Here is a 12782-nt window from a genome sequence, read left to right on the forward strand (position 1 = left end):
GTGGCCAAAATCATGGTAAACATGTAATGTTGATAAACATGAATAACATTTTTGTAAAAAAATTATAATCACAAACATGATAAGTTGGATGAATAAGATTACTTATTTCAATTTTGCATCTGTGTGACTGAGTGGCCAAATGGAAAAGTATCTACAGCCTTCAGTGATTCTTCAAATTCCTGCACTCTCATCACAGCCCCATTGTCATCCAGAATCAGTGATTTCTACATAGAATCACAAAGAAATACAACTTCTTGGTTTTCACGTGCATTGAAGAGAACACACACAGCCCCTGAGGACATGAACCTGAACATGTTGGAAGTGAATGTGAATCCTGAGCCCTGCTCAAGCGCTCACTAACAAGAGGACAGGATGCTCTTGTATCTATCCACTCTTGGATATGCTTTTTTGTATCCAGTGCTTTAACACAATCAGATCCTGTCTGTCAGTCTGTCTGTCTCTCAGGACAAGCCTCCTGACTGGGACTCTTTCTGTTGAAGTTTAAGTATAATTTCCAGCTGGTTCATCTGCATCATCAACTCCTCCAATGACAAGAAGGGAACATGAAACCGCAGAGCCATTACATACCTAGTTATACACTTGATGTGTAACTTTTGCCAGGCACTAGTGACACGCTGCCATTGTCGTGCTTCCATTGAAACAGCTTAAAACCTACAATAATGGGCTGCTTTGGCTGCACATACAGTGTAGCAGGGCTATTACAATTGTGGAGAGAAAGCCTCTACCACCATCTACTGGACATTGTCTTGCACTGCAATCTGTGTTTCACCCCTTGACCCCACTGGCGGTGTACTTAGCTTCCAACACTTTAAACTGCAGAACAAATAATTCTCTCTAGAATTCAAGGCACATATTTCACTAAATAATCAGGATTACTTCAACATTAGAATGATGACAAACTATATCTATCATATTTATTTGAATAGACATTTCTTTGAATAGACATCAGGTTAATCAATTTATAACATTGTTGACATGTGTTTTTCTGGATTTTGTTGTTCTTATTCTGTCTCTCACTGTTCAAATAAACCTACCATTAAAATTATAGACTGATAATTTCTTTGTCAGTGGGCAAATGTACAAAATCAGCAGGGGATCAAATACTTTTAAATATTTGTTTAAATATTTAAACACAAAATGCAACAATTTCAAAGATTTTACTGAGTTACAGTTCATATAAGGAAATCAGTCAATTGAAATAAATTAATAAGGCCCTAATATATGGATTTCTTATGACTGGGAACAAATACCTTTTAAAAAAAGGTAGGGGCGTGGACCAGAAAACCAGTCAGTATCTGGTGTGACCGCCATTTGCCTCATGCAGCGCGACACATCTCCTTCGCATAGAGTTGATCAGGCTGTTGATTATGGCCTGTGAAATGTTGTCCCACTCCTCTTCAATGGCTGTGCAAAGTTGCTGGATATTGGCGAGAACTTGAACACGCTGTCGTACACGTCGATCCAGAGCATCCCAAACATGCTCAATGGGTGACATGTCTTGTGAGTATGCATGCCATGGAAGAACTGGGACATTTTCAGCTTCCAGGAATTGTGTATAGATCCTTGCGACATGGGGCTGTGCAATGTCATGCTGAAACATGAGGTGATGGCGGTGGATTATTGGCACCACAATGGGCCTCAGGGTCTCATCACGGTATCTTTGTGCATTCAAATTGCCATCGATAAAATGCAGTTTATGCCTGCCAATGCCATAAACCCACCGCTACCATGGGGCTCTCCTTTCACAACGTTGACATCAGCAAACCGCTCGCCCACATGACGCAGTACACGTGGTCTGCGGTTGTGAAGCCGGTTGGACGTACTGCCAAATTCTTTAAAACGACGTTGGAGGCGGCTTATGGTAGAAAAATGAACATTAAATTCTCTAGCAACAGCTCTGGTGGACATTCCTGCAGTCAGCATGCCAATTGCACGCTCCCTCAAAACTTGAGACATCTGTGGCCTTGTGTTGTGTGACAACACGGCACATTTTAGAGCTGCCTTTTATTGTCCCCAGCACAAGGTGCACCTGTGTAATGGTCTTGCTGTTTAATCAGCTTTTTGATATGCCACACCTGTTAGGTGGATGGATTGTCTTGTCAAAGGATAAATGTTCACTAACAGGGATGTAAACAAATTTGTGCACAACATTGTAGAGAAATAAGCTTTTTGTGCTAATGGAACATTTCTGGGATCTTTTATTTCAGCTCATGAAACATGGGACCAACATTTTACATTTTGCGTTTATATTTTTGTTCAGTGTATATACAGTGGGGAGAACAAGTATTTGATACACTGCCGATTTTGCAGGTTTTCCTACTTACAAAGCATGTAGAGGTCTGTAATTTTTATCATAGGTACACTTCAACTGTGAGAGATGGAATCTAAAACAAAAATCCAGAAAATCACATTGTATGATTTTTAAGTAATTAATTTACATTTTATTGCATGACATAAGTATTTGATCACCTACCAACCAGTAAGAATTCCGGCTCTCACAGACCTGTTAGTTTTTCTTTAAGAAGCCCTCCTGTTCTCTACTCATTACCTGTATTAAGTGCACATGTTGAACTCGTTACCTGTATAAAAGACACCTGTCCACACATTCAATCAAACAGACTCCAACCTCTCCACAATGGCCAAGACCAGAGAGCTGTGTAAGGACATCAGGGATAAAATTGTAGACCTGCACAAGGCTGGGATGGGCTACAGGACAATAGGCAAGCAGCTTGGTGAGAAGGCAACAACTGTTGGCGCAATTATTAGAAAATAGAAGAAGTTCAAGATGACGGTCAATCACCCTCGGTCTGGGGCTCCATGCAAGATCTCACCTCGTGGGGCATCAATGATCATGTGGAAGGTGAGGGATCAGCCCAGAACTACACGGCAGGACCTGGTCAATGACCTGAAAAGAGCTGGGACCACAGTCTCAAAGAAAACCATTAGTTACACACTACGCCGTCATGGATTCAAATCCTGCAGCGCACGCAAGGTCCCCCTGCTCAAGCCAGCGCATGTCCAGGCCCGTCTGAAGTTTGCCAATGACCATCTGGATGATACAGAGGAGGAATGGGAGAAGGTCATGTGGTCTGATGAGACAAAAATAGAGCTTTTTGGTCTAAACTCAACTCGCCGTGTTTGGAGGAAGAAGAAGGATGAGTACAACCCCAAGAACACCATCCCAACCGTGAAGCATGGAGGTGGAAACATCATTCTTTGGGGATGGTTTTCTGCAAAGGGGACAGGACGACTGCACCGTATTGAGGGGAAGATGGATGGGGCCATGTATCGCGAGATCTTGGCCAACAACCTCCTTCCCTCAGTAAGAGCATTGAAGATGGGTCGTGGCTGGGTCTTCCAGCATGACAACGACCCGAAACACACAGCCAGGGCAACTAAGGAGTGGCTCCGTAAGAAGCATCTCAAGGTCCTGGAGTGGCCTAGCCAGTCTCCAGACCTGAACCCAATAGAAAATCTTTGGAGGGAGCTGAAAGTCTGTATTGCCCAGCGACAGCCCCGAAACCTGAAGGATCTGGAGAAGATCTGTATGGAGGAGTGGGCCAAAATCCCTGCTCCAGTGTGTGCAAACCTGGTCAAGACCTACAGGAAACATATGATCTCTGTAATTGCAAACAAAGGTTTCTGTACCAAATATTAAGTTCTGCTTTTCTGATGTATCAAATACTTACGTCATGCAATAAAATGCAAATTATTTTCTTAAAAATCATACAATGTGATTTTCTGGATTTTTGTTTTACATTCCGTCTCTCACAGTTGAAGTGTACCTGTGATAAAAATTACAGACCTCTACATGCTTTGTAAGTAGGAAAACCTGCAAAATCGGCAGTGTATCAAATACTTGTTCTCCCCACTGTATGTGTATATAAGTGTACAGTACCTGTTAGATATTGGGGGCATCCTGGGATGTGCTTTTGTCTGTTGTTGCTGTAAGAGCGAGTTAGCTAGCATGCTTGAGATGTAATTTCGCATTAGCCCCTGCTAATTCAGTTATTTCCATGCTAACATACGAATCACGAATCTACAGCCATCAACATACTGTTGCCCTGCACATCTAATGTGCTTCCTTGTGTCTATCGTCCGAACAAACACCAATCAACTGGGATCACTGGCTGGACAGTCCTTTCTTTAAAAACAAGCAAGACAGTTACGAAGTACGATCACATCTGTTACACTGTCTTCTTCTTGTCTTCGCAGGACATCTGTCACAGAGGCACACAATGACATTGCACCATTATGTTCATGTATCTAACATATGCACTAGAATGTACATGTACAAAGTGTTGATTCAACTGGGGATTGGTGGTTATGTAGAACCCTGGGACTATAGAAATCAACTCTGTGATATAGAAGGAGGGATGTTTGGGATCATTGAAAAGCACATCAATAACGTGTTTGCAGTCAGTGCACAAACTGAATTTTAATAATGGCATGATGCTTTGTCAATTTCATACTTCTGTTTCTCCTTGTTTATTTGTTTTCCTAACTGCAAGGTTGTGTGACTTGCAAACCTGTAGGGCTTCTTTATGCTTACGAACCAAATCCTGCTTGAGTACTGGGCATGAGGAAGATAATATTGAGACATTGTAATGGTGAAAGACCTCAGATCCCTTGTATAATGCCACACTAACATACACTCAAATGTTTTTTGATCAGACAGAGAACATGTGAAACCTAAAGAGAGAGAGAGAGAGAGACCTAGATGCTCACGGTGCAGCTTTTGTCTCTGGTTATACAGATTCCTCCCAGTCAGGTGCTGGATATCCAGGAGTCCCTGTACTATATTATACACTGTTCCATCTATGAGTCCCAGAGCCAGGTCACTCAGTGTGGTGTAGGACAGGCACTGCTGGAAGGAGCTGGACATGGGGGTAAAACAGTTAACAGAGATTAGTTCCTGGACCTGGAAACAGAGGTCAAGTCCAGTTTCTGTAACCCCTGGGGTGTATTCACTAGGAACCAAACAGACCGAAACAGCAAGGGACTACCTAAAAATTCTGACATGCTTCTGACATCTAACAACTGTAAATAGCTAGGAACCATGAATGCACATAAGACATGGGGAGAATCTCAATTTAATTTTCTTGATTCCTCGTGTCCTCTCTCCTCACCTTCTCAAAACATAAGGTCTATGGGGCGGGACATCTGACCTTCTCATCCAATGGGTTTTGAATTGAAGAGGCAGTGAGGAAAGAGGAAGCTAGAAATAAAGGAAATGCAATTGAGATTCTCCCATGATGCTGGGTTGGGATGGTTACTGGGCAAATCTTTGACAAGGGTTTGTAGTTCTGATGTATGGGGGAGTTGAGTTTTCTCAGCTAGCTCCGAGCTAGCAATCCATCATGCTTGCTAACTAGCTAGCTTCACTCTCAGCCATAGCATAGGTTATTGGCATTTAGCAAACCTTTTACTGTAAAAGCTTTGAGGAACCACATAGGTACATAGTTATCTTTAGAAGTTCATCAAAATGTAGTCTATACAAAGTAGTGTGCATTTCTGCTGCATTTCTGCTGAAGCTGGAGGCTAGCAAACAGGCGTTGCAGGCAAGCGACTGATGCTCGGATGCTCTGCCTGTGGAAGGACTGAAAAGTCTAAAAGGAATCCTTGGGACCACAGGAGACTGCTGAGGGGAGGACGGCTCATAATAATGGCTGGAACAGAGCAAATGGAATGGCATCAAACACATGGACACCATATGTTTGATACCATTCCACAAATTCTTCTCCAGCTATTACCACAAGCCAGTCCTCCCCAATGAAGGAGACACCAACCTCCTGTGCTTGGGACATCTCAACTCTGACATCACCCCACTGAAGTTGACATTTAAAATGGTTAAGGTTAGGATAAGGGTAGCGGTTATGGTTTAGGGTTGGAATGTCCCAAGGATTCCTATTAGATCTACCCATGGAAGGGTTTGTTGTCTATAAGATACCTGCTTGTAATTCACATTTTATTAGCAAAGATAAGTTAAATGTAAATATTTAACTATTATTTTACAGAAACAAAAGCGTGTGGGGGGCGCGAGAAATAGCAGGAGCTAAATTCATCCGCCAGATGACGCGCGCTGCACACTGTCAATCGAGTGAAGATTCTACAGGCGAGCAGATGAGCATCGCTGATACTTGAGGGTTTCCAGCTGTGGTTGACCGTGTCGTGTGTAATTTCGGCAAGTCGTGTGTAGGTTGATGAGACGTCAATGACGCATAAAGATGTATAGTTTAAAAAAAAAGTAGCTACTGCAATTTTTTTTTGTAAAATAGGAGTAGGCTATAGATTACAAATGCTAATTTCATCTGGAACTGCAAAAAGAACGCATGGGATTATTATTTTCTTCAAAGGGCACAAATTAGGAAAGTAAATGACAGTCGGTAAATGTATATTTAGTAATTGGTACGATACTTTACAAATGTAGTTTTTCTTTGGGTTGTTTCCGCCCAAACATTTTACAACATTGTTTGTTTATAGTGACCTTACTCTTATAAGTTTGCAACGTGGCTGTTAATTATGTATCTAATAAGCCTACTGTACATTGCAAACGATACATCAGTGATTATAACATGGGCATGATACGCCGTCACGCGCAAAAGGTGCAGGAATTGAAGAGTACCCAGTTGTGAGGAGGCGTGCACTATAGGGAGCAACGTTGAAAGGATCGCGGATGTGCAAATTAAAATAAGTGGCAAAACCATTCTCTTTTGTCAAAAATGGCCAAAAATACATCCCTATATTTCCGTATTGTAGAGGGCAGGAGCCTACCAGCCAAAGACGTGTAAGTATGTCTTAATTGTACTTATGCAACAGGCAGCAATTACTCCTATTTGCTTATTTATAGGTTTCTCGTGTGAAGTACACTAATACTAGGATGTGCACTTGTTTGAAGTTAAGAATACCTTTGTTTTACAGCACTAATTGAGATATTAGTGTGGTAAAATGTGACTACAAGTAGCCTAGACTTGACAGGCGTTTAAGATATTTATATCAATAATGTATTTAGCAACTGATAAGGGAAGAACATATCTGTTTCCTCTGCTACCTTCATTCCATGTTAAACATATTTATTTTTTTATCTGTCAAGCTCTGGGACAAGTGACCCATACTGCATTGTAAAAGTTGACAATGAAGTTGTGGCCAGGTGAGTCCATCATATTAGTCCTATGCATTCTTGTTTTGTTTGACTGTTTTATGACCATAAATGCGATTGATATATGAGCTAAACGTTTACTTCAGAATTGTATGTGACAGCAAGTGGCATGCTGCTGCCAAAAACATTAAAACTGATAGGGCACTACTGTTAATGCCATGGCAAAACATATTTATCAGTTCAAAGGAAACCGTGTTGAATCATGTTGTCCTTACTATAGACTATGCCAAACCTCTGATTGCTCTCACACACGTTGAATTCAGAACAGGATAAGAACAGGATGTATAATGAAGGAGTGGGTTGCTGGACTTTGGGTGCCCCGCTATGTTTTATATAGGCTAGCAGGGCAGGGGTGTGGTATAGTAGGCTAGGTGTGTGATCACTGATAAGGACTGTGGTGTTCTTAGCTTGAGCCCCCCAAGCGCAATTGAACCTGATCCAGGGCTGGCCTTTAAGACACCAGTAGGTAACCATGGAGAGGAGGCATAAATTATTGCAGGGAGCTCCCATTCCCGGCTCCAGGCAGGGACATGGAAGGCTGATGGTATGTGTTTATGCAGCGCATTGCCCTGGGTTTGGCTGTGTGTGTGTTCACACAAGTGTACTCTGTATATAAATGTCCCATATGTTTCATTTGTTGTCTTTTGGGGATGATGTACCCCCCTCTGCTGGGTCATTACCTGTCGCTTTGTCCTCATGTGGAACGACTAACGAGTTAATCGAGACTCCTGGCTAATCAAGACTCCCGACACTCCCGACACCTCTTTCCTGACAAACTGTATCAAAATGTATGCACTCACTAACTGTAAGTCGCTCTGGAGAAGAGCGTCTGCTAAATGACTAAAATGTAAAATGTAATGTTTCAGCGGTTTATAAAATGCATTCATTTTGTCTTTTAATTTAGTTGATTCCTCTCCCATAATGAGAGGAGTTGGACGGTTGACTGACTGCAGAGATCTGCATCAGTCTCTGGCTATCTCATTATCAGCTCACTGACTCATTGATTGTGTGCTTTCTGGATGCCTTGGTGCTTTGACCCTGCTGTGGGGTAATGGTGTCTGGAAAAACAGAGTTTCATTATAATAAATGGATGCACGTTGCTGATGAAAATAGACCTTCCTGCTACCCATTGGCATAGAGGACATGATGTAGATGTCATTCCTCAATTCCATGTCTAGACAGCAGGTTTGCAATCTCCAGTTTATGGTTAGAGCATTTGCAGTAGTTAATGTTTCATAATGAAAAGATTGAATAAGAATGATTGCATATAGACTTGTATTTTGTTATTCTACACACTGCCTTTTGAAGTTATTGCATTGTTATTCTGTCACTGTTTCATTACTTTCAACACATTACAATATTCCCCACACAACCTTAATTGTAAATTGTCATCTTTCATTGTTACTGACCTTCACAATGAAAGGGATTATGGTTATGAATAAGAAATAAGGGTCATGCAGTACTTTCTGTGGTTATGGTCACTATTATTTGCACCCTTACCTTGCAGGACAGCCACAGTGTGGAAGAACCTCAACCCTTTCTGGGGAGAAGAATACACACTGCACCTCCCAACGGGGTTCCACTCTCTCTCCTTCTATGTCATGGATGAGGACACCATTGGGTAAGATTGTCTTTAACATCTGTCAGAGAGAATTCAGATAATTATTGTAGTGTTTCTGTGTCAACAAACTAGTTGATAATGGTGTATAAACAGGTTATATCTAAATAACCTGTAAAGTTATCATAGTTTTGTAATTGAAGAGATGTTCATGATTGTGTTGGCTTGTTTACCAGAGGCTGTAAATTTAGAGTTTTGTACCCAGACTGACTGGGTGAAGAACCATGGATGTGGGTTTTGGAAAAACCTGCATGCCTTGAATAAACGAACATCAACACACAGATGGTACCACAGATTGAGAAATGAAATACTACCTCAGTCTCCTGATCAACAACCTTCTCAGTCTATGCATATATTCTTACTGTTTTATGAGGTCATTTTATAGGATGTTAAGTCCTTTTTTGAGAAATACCTCTTGTGAAGACTTTTATTTTAAATGATATGTTTTTGTTAATTATGGCATATGTTCTCCCTTTTTTTTGGCCTAGCCATGATGACGTTATTGGAAAGATATCGCTGAGCAAAGACGCCATCGGGGCCAAGGTTAAAGGTAAACCTGATCACTATATGTCACAATACTGTTTGTGACTTTAAATGAGTGGGTGGCACTGAGGTGACGGGAAAAACTACCAGCACAGAAACACTTCTAAATGCTTATTGATTTATAGAATTGCAGTGCTGCGGTTGATATCTGTGGGTCTGCTTCTCTGTCTATGCCATGCTAGAGAGGGCAAACCAAAAGAGCAAAGGGTCACCAGAGAGGGGTTATTCCCATGACTCTGAGTAAGGCTCTGCCATGTAGGTCACTGTGATTGAAGAGCTGGGTCTGTTTTACATCCTGTTGCTGGGAAAGGTTGCTAGTATATTCTCACAAATCCATAGGTTAATTTAGAGATTCATTTTTCTGACTGCTATGCTTGTTAGTTTGCTCACATACTATTCTCTACTGATTTGTCCCTATGAGCCAAACAGCTTCCTTCTCATTGGACAGCGTACAGAGAGAGAGAGAATGGCCTGTACATGGTTACATTTGTTTGCAGGATTGCTCCTTGAATCAGGGTTTGCATCAACTCCAGGATCATTCATTGTACAGTGCAGCTGTCCTTTTGTCTAAAACACCACTGTAGTCTGTGAGAAGCAACCAAAAGCTTTTCTGACAGCCAGCCTGTGTCTTCCTTCACCACAGCACACCTGGCTCTCCTACAGTGACTTTTAATGTGGGAATGAGTTAGAATTTATAGCAATAATGTCTTTGTGGTGCTTTTCCTTATCCATGGCAACTTGGTATAAAAACCCAGAATTATATTGTTACTTTGAATGTGTTTTATCACTATATGAACGCAAATGTGACACTTTCTCTATTAGTTAGTGTCTTATACCAGTGTCTCTCTCCAGGGAACATTCTGCGTTCAGTCCTGATTCACTGCAACATGAGTCAACAACTCCTTCACAGGATCTTAGGAATTCTCTCCTCTTTTGGCTGTGAAACTGAAGTCACTGCCCTCGCCACCTTGTATCTCAACCAGAAATGTCAGCACCAGTCCCCATATTATCACACACAAACAATCCTCTTGTCTTTTGATATACACTGCATATACAAAAGTATTTGGACACCCCTTCAAATTAGTGGATTCTGCTATTTCAGCCACACACTTTGCTGACAGGTGTATAAAATCGAGCACACAGCCATGCACTCTCCATAGACAAACATTGGCAGTAGAATGGCCTTACTGAAGAGCTCAGTGACTTTCAACGTTGCACTGTGTCACGCCCTGACCTTGGAGATCCGTTTATTCTCTAGTTGGTTAGGTCAGGGTATGATTTGGGGGTACTGTCTAGGTTGTCTATTTCTATGTGGTTCCCAATCAGAGGCAGCTGTCTCTGATTGGAGATCATACTTAGGCAGCCATGTTCCTACCTTTGTTTGTGGGATCTTGTTTCTGGTTTGGCTTGTTGCTGTGTAGCCTGTAGAACTTCACATTCTGTTGTCTGTGTTTCTTGAATAAATTAATATGTACGCATACCATGCTGCACCTTGGTCCGATCCTTCACTCAACATTCGTGACATAAGATCCCACCTCCAACGGACCAAGCACCGTGGCCAGGAGGAGCAGACATCTTGGACATGGGAGGATATCTTGGACGGAAAGGGATCCTGGACATGGGAGGAGATCAAGGCAGGAATGGATCGTCTTCCATGGGAGCAGACGGAGGCAGCGAGGGAGGATCAACGGCGACTTCGTAGTTCACGACCACGAAGGAAGCCCGAGAGGCATCCCCCCCAATTTTTTTGGGGGGGGCACACAGGGTGGTTGGCGGAGCCAGGTTTCAGACCAGAGCCAACTACCCGCACTCTCTTTAAGGAGCGTGTGACCGTTCAGGAACCATGTTATGTGGAGATACGCACTGTGTCGCCAGTGCGCCTTCATAGCCCAGTGCGTCCTGTGCCAGCGCCCCGCACTTGCCGGGCTAAAGTGAGCGTCCAGCCAGGACGGGTTGTGCCTGCTCCTCGCACCAGACCAGTGGTGCGTGTCCCCAGCCCGGTACGGCCCGTGCTTGCTCCTCGCACCAAACCAGTGGTGCGTGTCCCCAGTCCGGTATGGCCCGTGCCTGCTCTCCAGGGTCGGGGCCTCCCACACCAGGGTCCAGACAGGGCTTGGTGCATCGCGGGAGGACTGCTGGGCCGGAACCAGACGTCAACCCCTCTCCAGGGTCGGGGCCTCCCACACCAGGGTCCAGACAGGGCTTGGTGCATCGTGGGAGGACTGAGAGGGGAAGCATTGCGCCGGGGGCCAGACCGGACTGGACGTGCAACGGGGAGGCAGGGAGAAGAGGTTACTGTCTACGTCGTAGCCGGAGCCGCCACTGAGGATAGATGCCCACCCGGACCCTCCCCTAATGAGTCGGGGTTTTGCGGCCGGAGTCCGCACCTTTGGGGGGGGGTGTACTGTCACGCCCTGACCTTGGAGATCCATTTATTCTCTAGTTGGTTAGGTCAGGGTGTGATTTGGGGGTACTGTCTAGGTTGTCTATTTCTATGTTGGCCGGGTGTGGTTCCCAATCAGAGGCAGCTGTCGATCGTTGTCTCTGATTGGGGATCATACTTAGGCAGCCATGTTCCTACCTTTGTTTGTGGGATCTTGTTTCTGGTTTGGCTTGTTGCTGTGTAGCCTGTAGAACTTCACGTTCTGTTGTCGGTGTTTCTTGAATAAATTAATATGTACGCATACCATGCTGCACCTTAGTCCGATCCTTCACTCAACGTTCGTGACACACCGTCATAGGATGCCACCTTTCCAACAAGTCAGTTCGTCAACTTTCTGCCCTGCTAGAGCTGTCCCGGTCAACTGTAAGTGCTGTTATTGTGAAGTGGAAACGTCTAGGAGCAACAACAGCACAGCCACGAAGTGGTAGCCCACAGAAGCTCACAGAACGGGACCACCGAGTGTTGAAGCACTTAGCGCGTAAAAATCTTCTGTTCTCGGGTGCAACACTCACTACCGAGTTCCAAACTGCCTCTGGAACAATGTCAGCACAATAACTGTTCGCCGGGAGCTTCATGAAATGGGTTTCCATGGCCGAAAAGCTGCACACAAGCCTAAGATCACCATGTGTAATGCCAAGCATTGGCTGGAGTGATGTAAAGCTCACCGCCATTGGACTCTGGAGCAGTGGAAAAGCGTTCTCTGGAGTAATGAATCACGCTTCACCATCTAGCTGTCCGACGGATGAATCTGGGTTTGGTGGATGCCAGGAGAACGCTACCTGCCCAATGCATAGTGCCAACTCTAAAGTTTGGTGGAGGAGGAATAATGGTCTGGGGCTGTTTGTCATGGTTCGGGCTAGGCCCCTTAGTTCCAGTGAATGGAAATCTTAACGCTATAGCATACAATGACATTCTAGACGATTCTGCGCTTCCAACTTTGTGGCAACAGTTTGGGGAAGGCCCTTTCCGGTTTCAGCATGACAATGCCCCCATGCACA

The 12782-nt window shown here is 43.7% G+C and overlaps 1 protein-coding gene and 1 pseudogene across 2 annotated transcripts in view; one reads left to right on the top strand and one right to left on the bottom strand.

Moving 5' to 3' along the window:
• Positions 1-461: 461 nt before the first annotated feature.
• On the bottom strand, positions 462-5416 carry LOC311140945 (protein DGCR6-like; annotated as a pseudogene). The gene is made up of 5 exons: positions 5407-5416; positions 5298-5327; positions 4738-4898; positions 4332-4594; positions 462-542 (listed from the first exon to the last, which is right to left on the bottom strand). The product of its transcript is annotated as a protein DGCR6-like (transcript).
• A 1327-nt stretch (positions 5417-6743) lies between these two features.
• The window catches only part of LOC311141227 (rasGAP-activating-like protein 1), a gene marked incomplete at both ends in the record, with an annotated part of 42555 nt that continues 36516 nt past the window's right edge, over positions 6744-12782 (top strand). The window contains 4 exons of the mRNA XM_084176488.1: positions 6744-6808; positions 7115-7171; positions 8688-8801; positions 9287-9348. Coding sequence (XP_084032614.1) covers positions 6744-6808; positions 7115-7171; positions 8688-8801; positions 9287-9348 — 298 coding nt within the window. The remainder of the gene's footprint in view (positions 6809-7114; positions 7172-8687; positions 8802-9286; positions 9349-12782) is intronic.

The sequence above is a fragment of the Coregonus lavaretus genome (assembly GCF_964263955.1).
Source record: "Coregonus lavaretus genome assembly, chromosome: 14".
Taxonomy (NCBI): Eukaryota; Metazoa; Chordata; class Actinopteri; order Salmoniformes; family Salmonidae; genus Coregonus; species Coregonus lavaretus.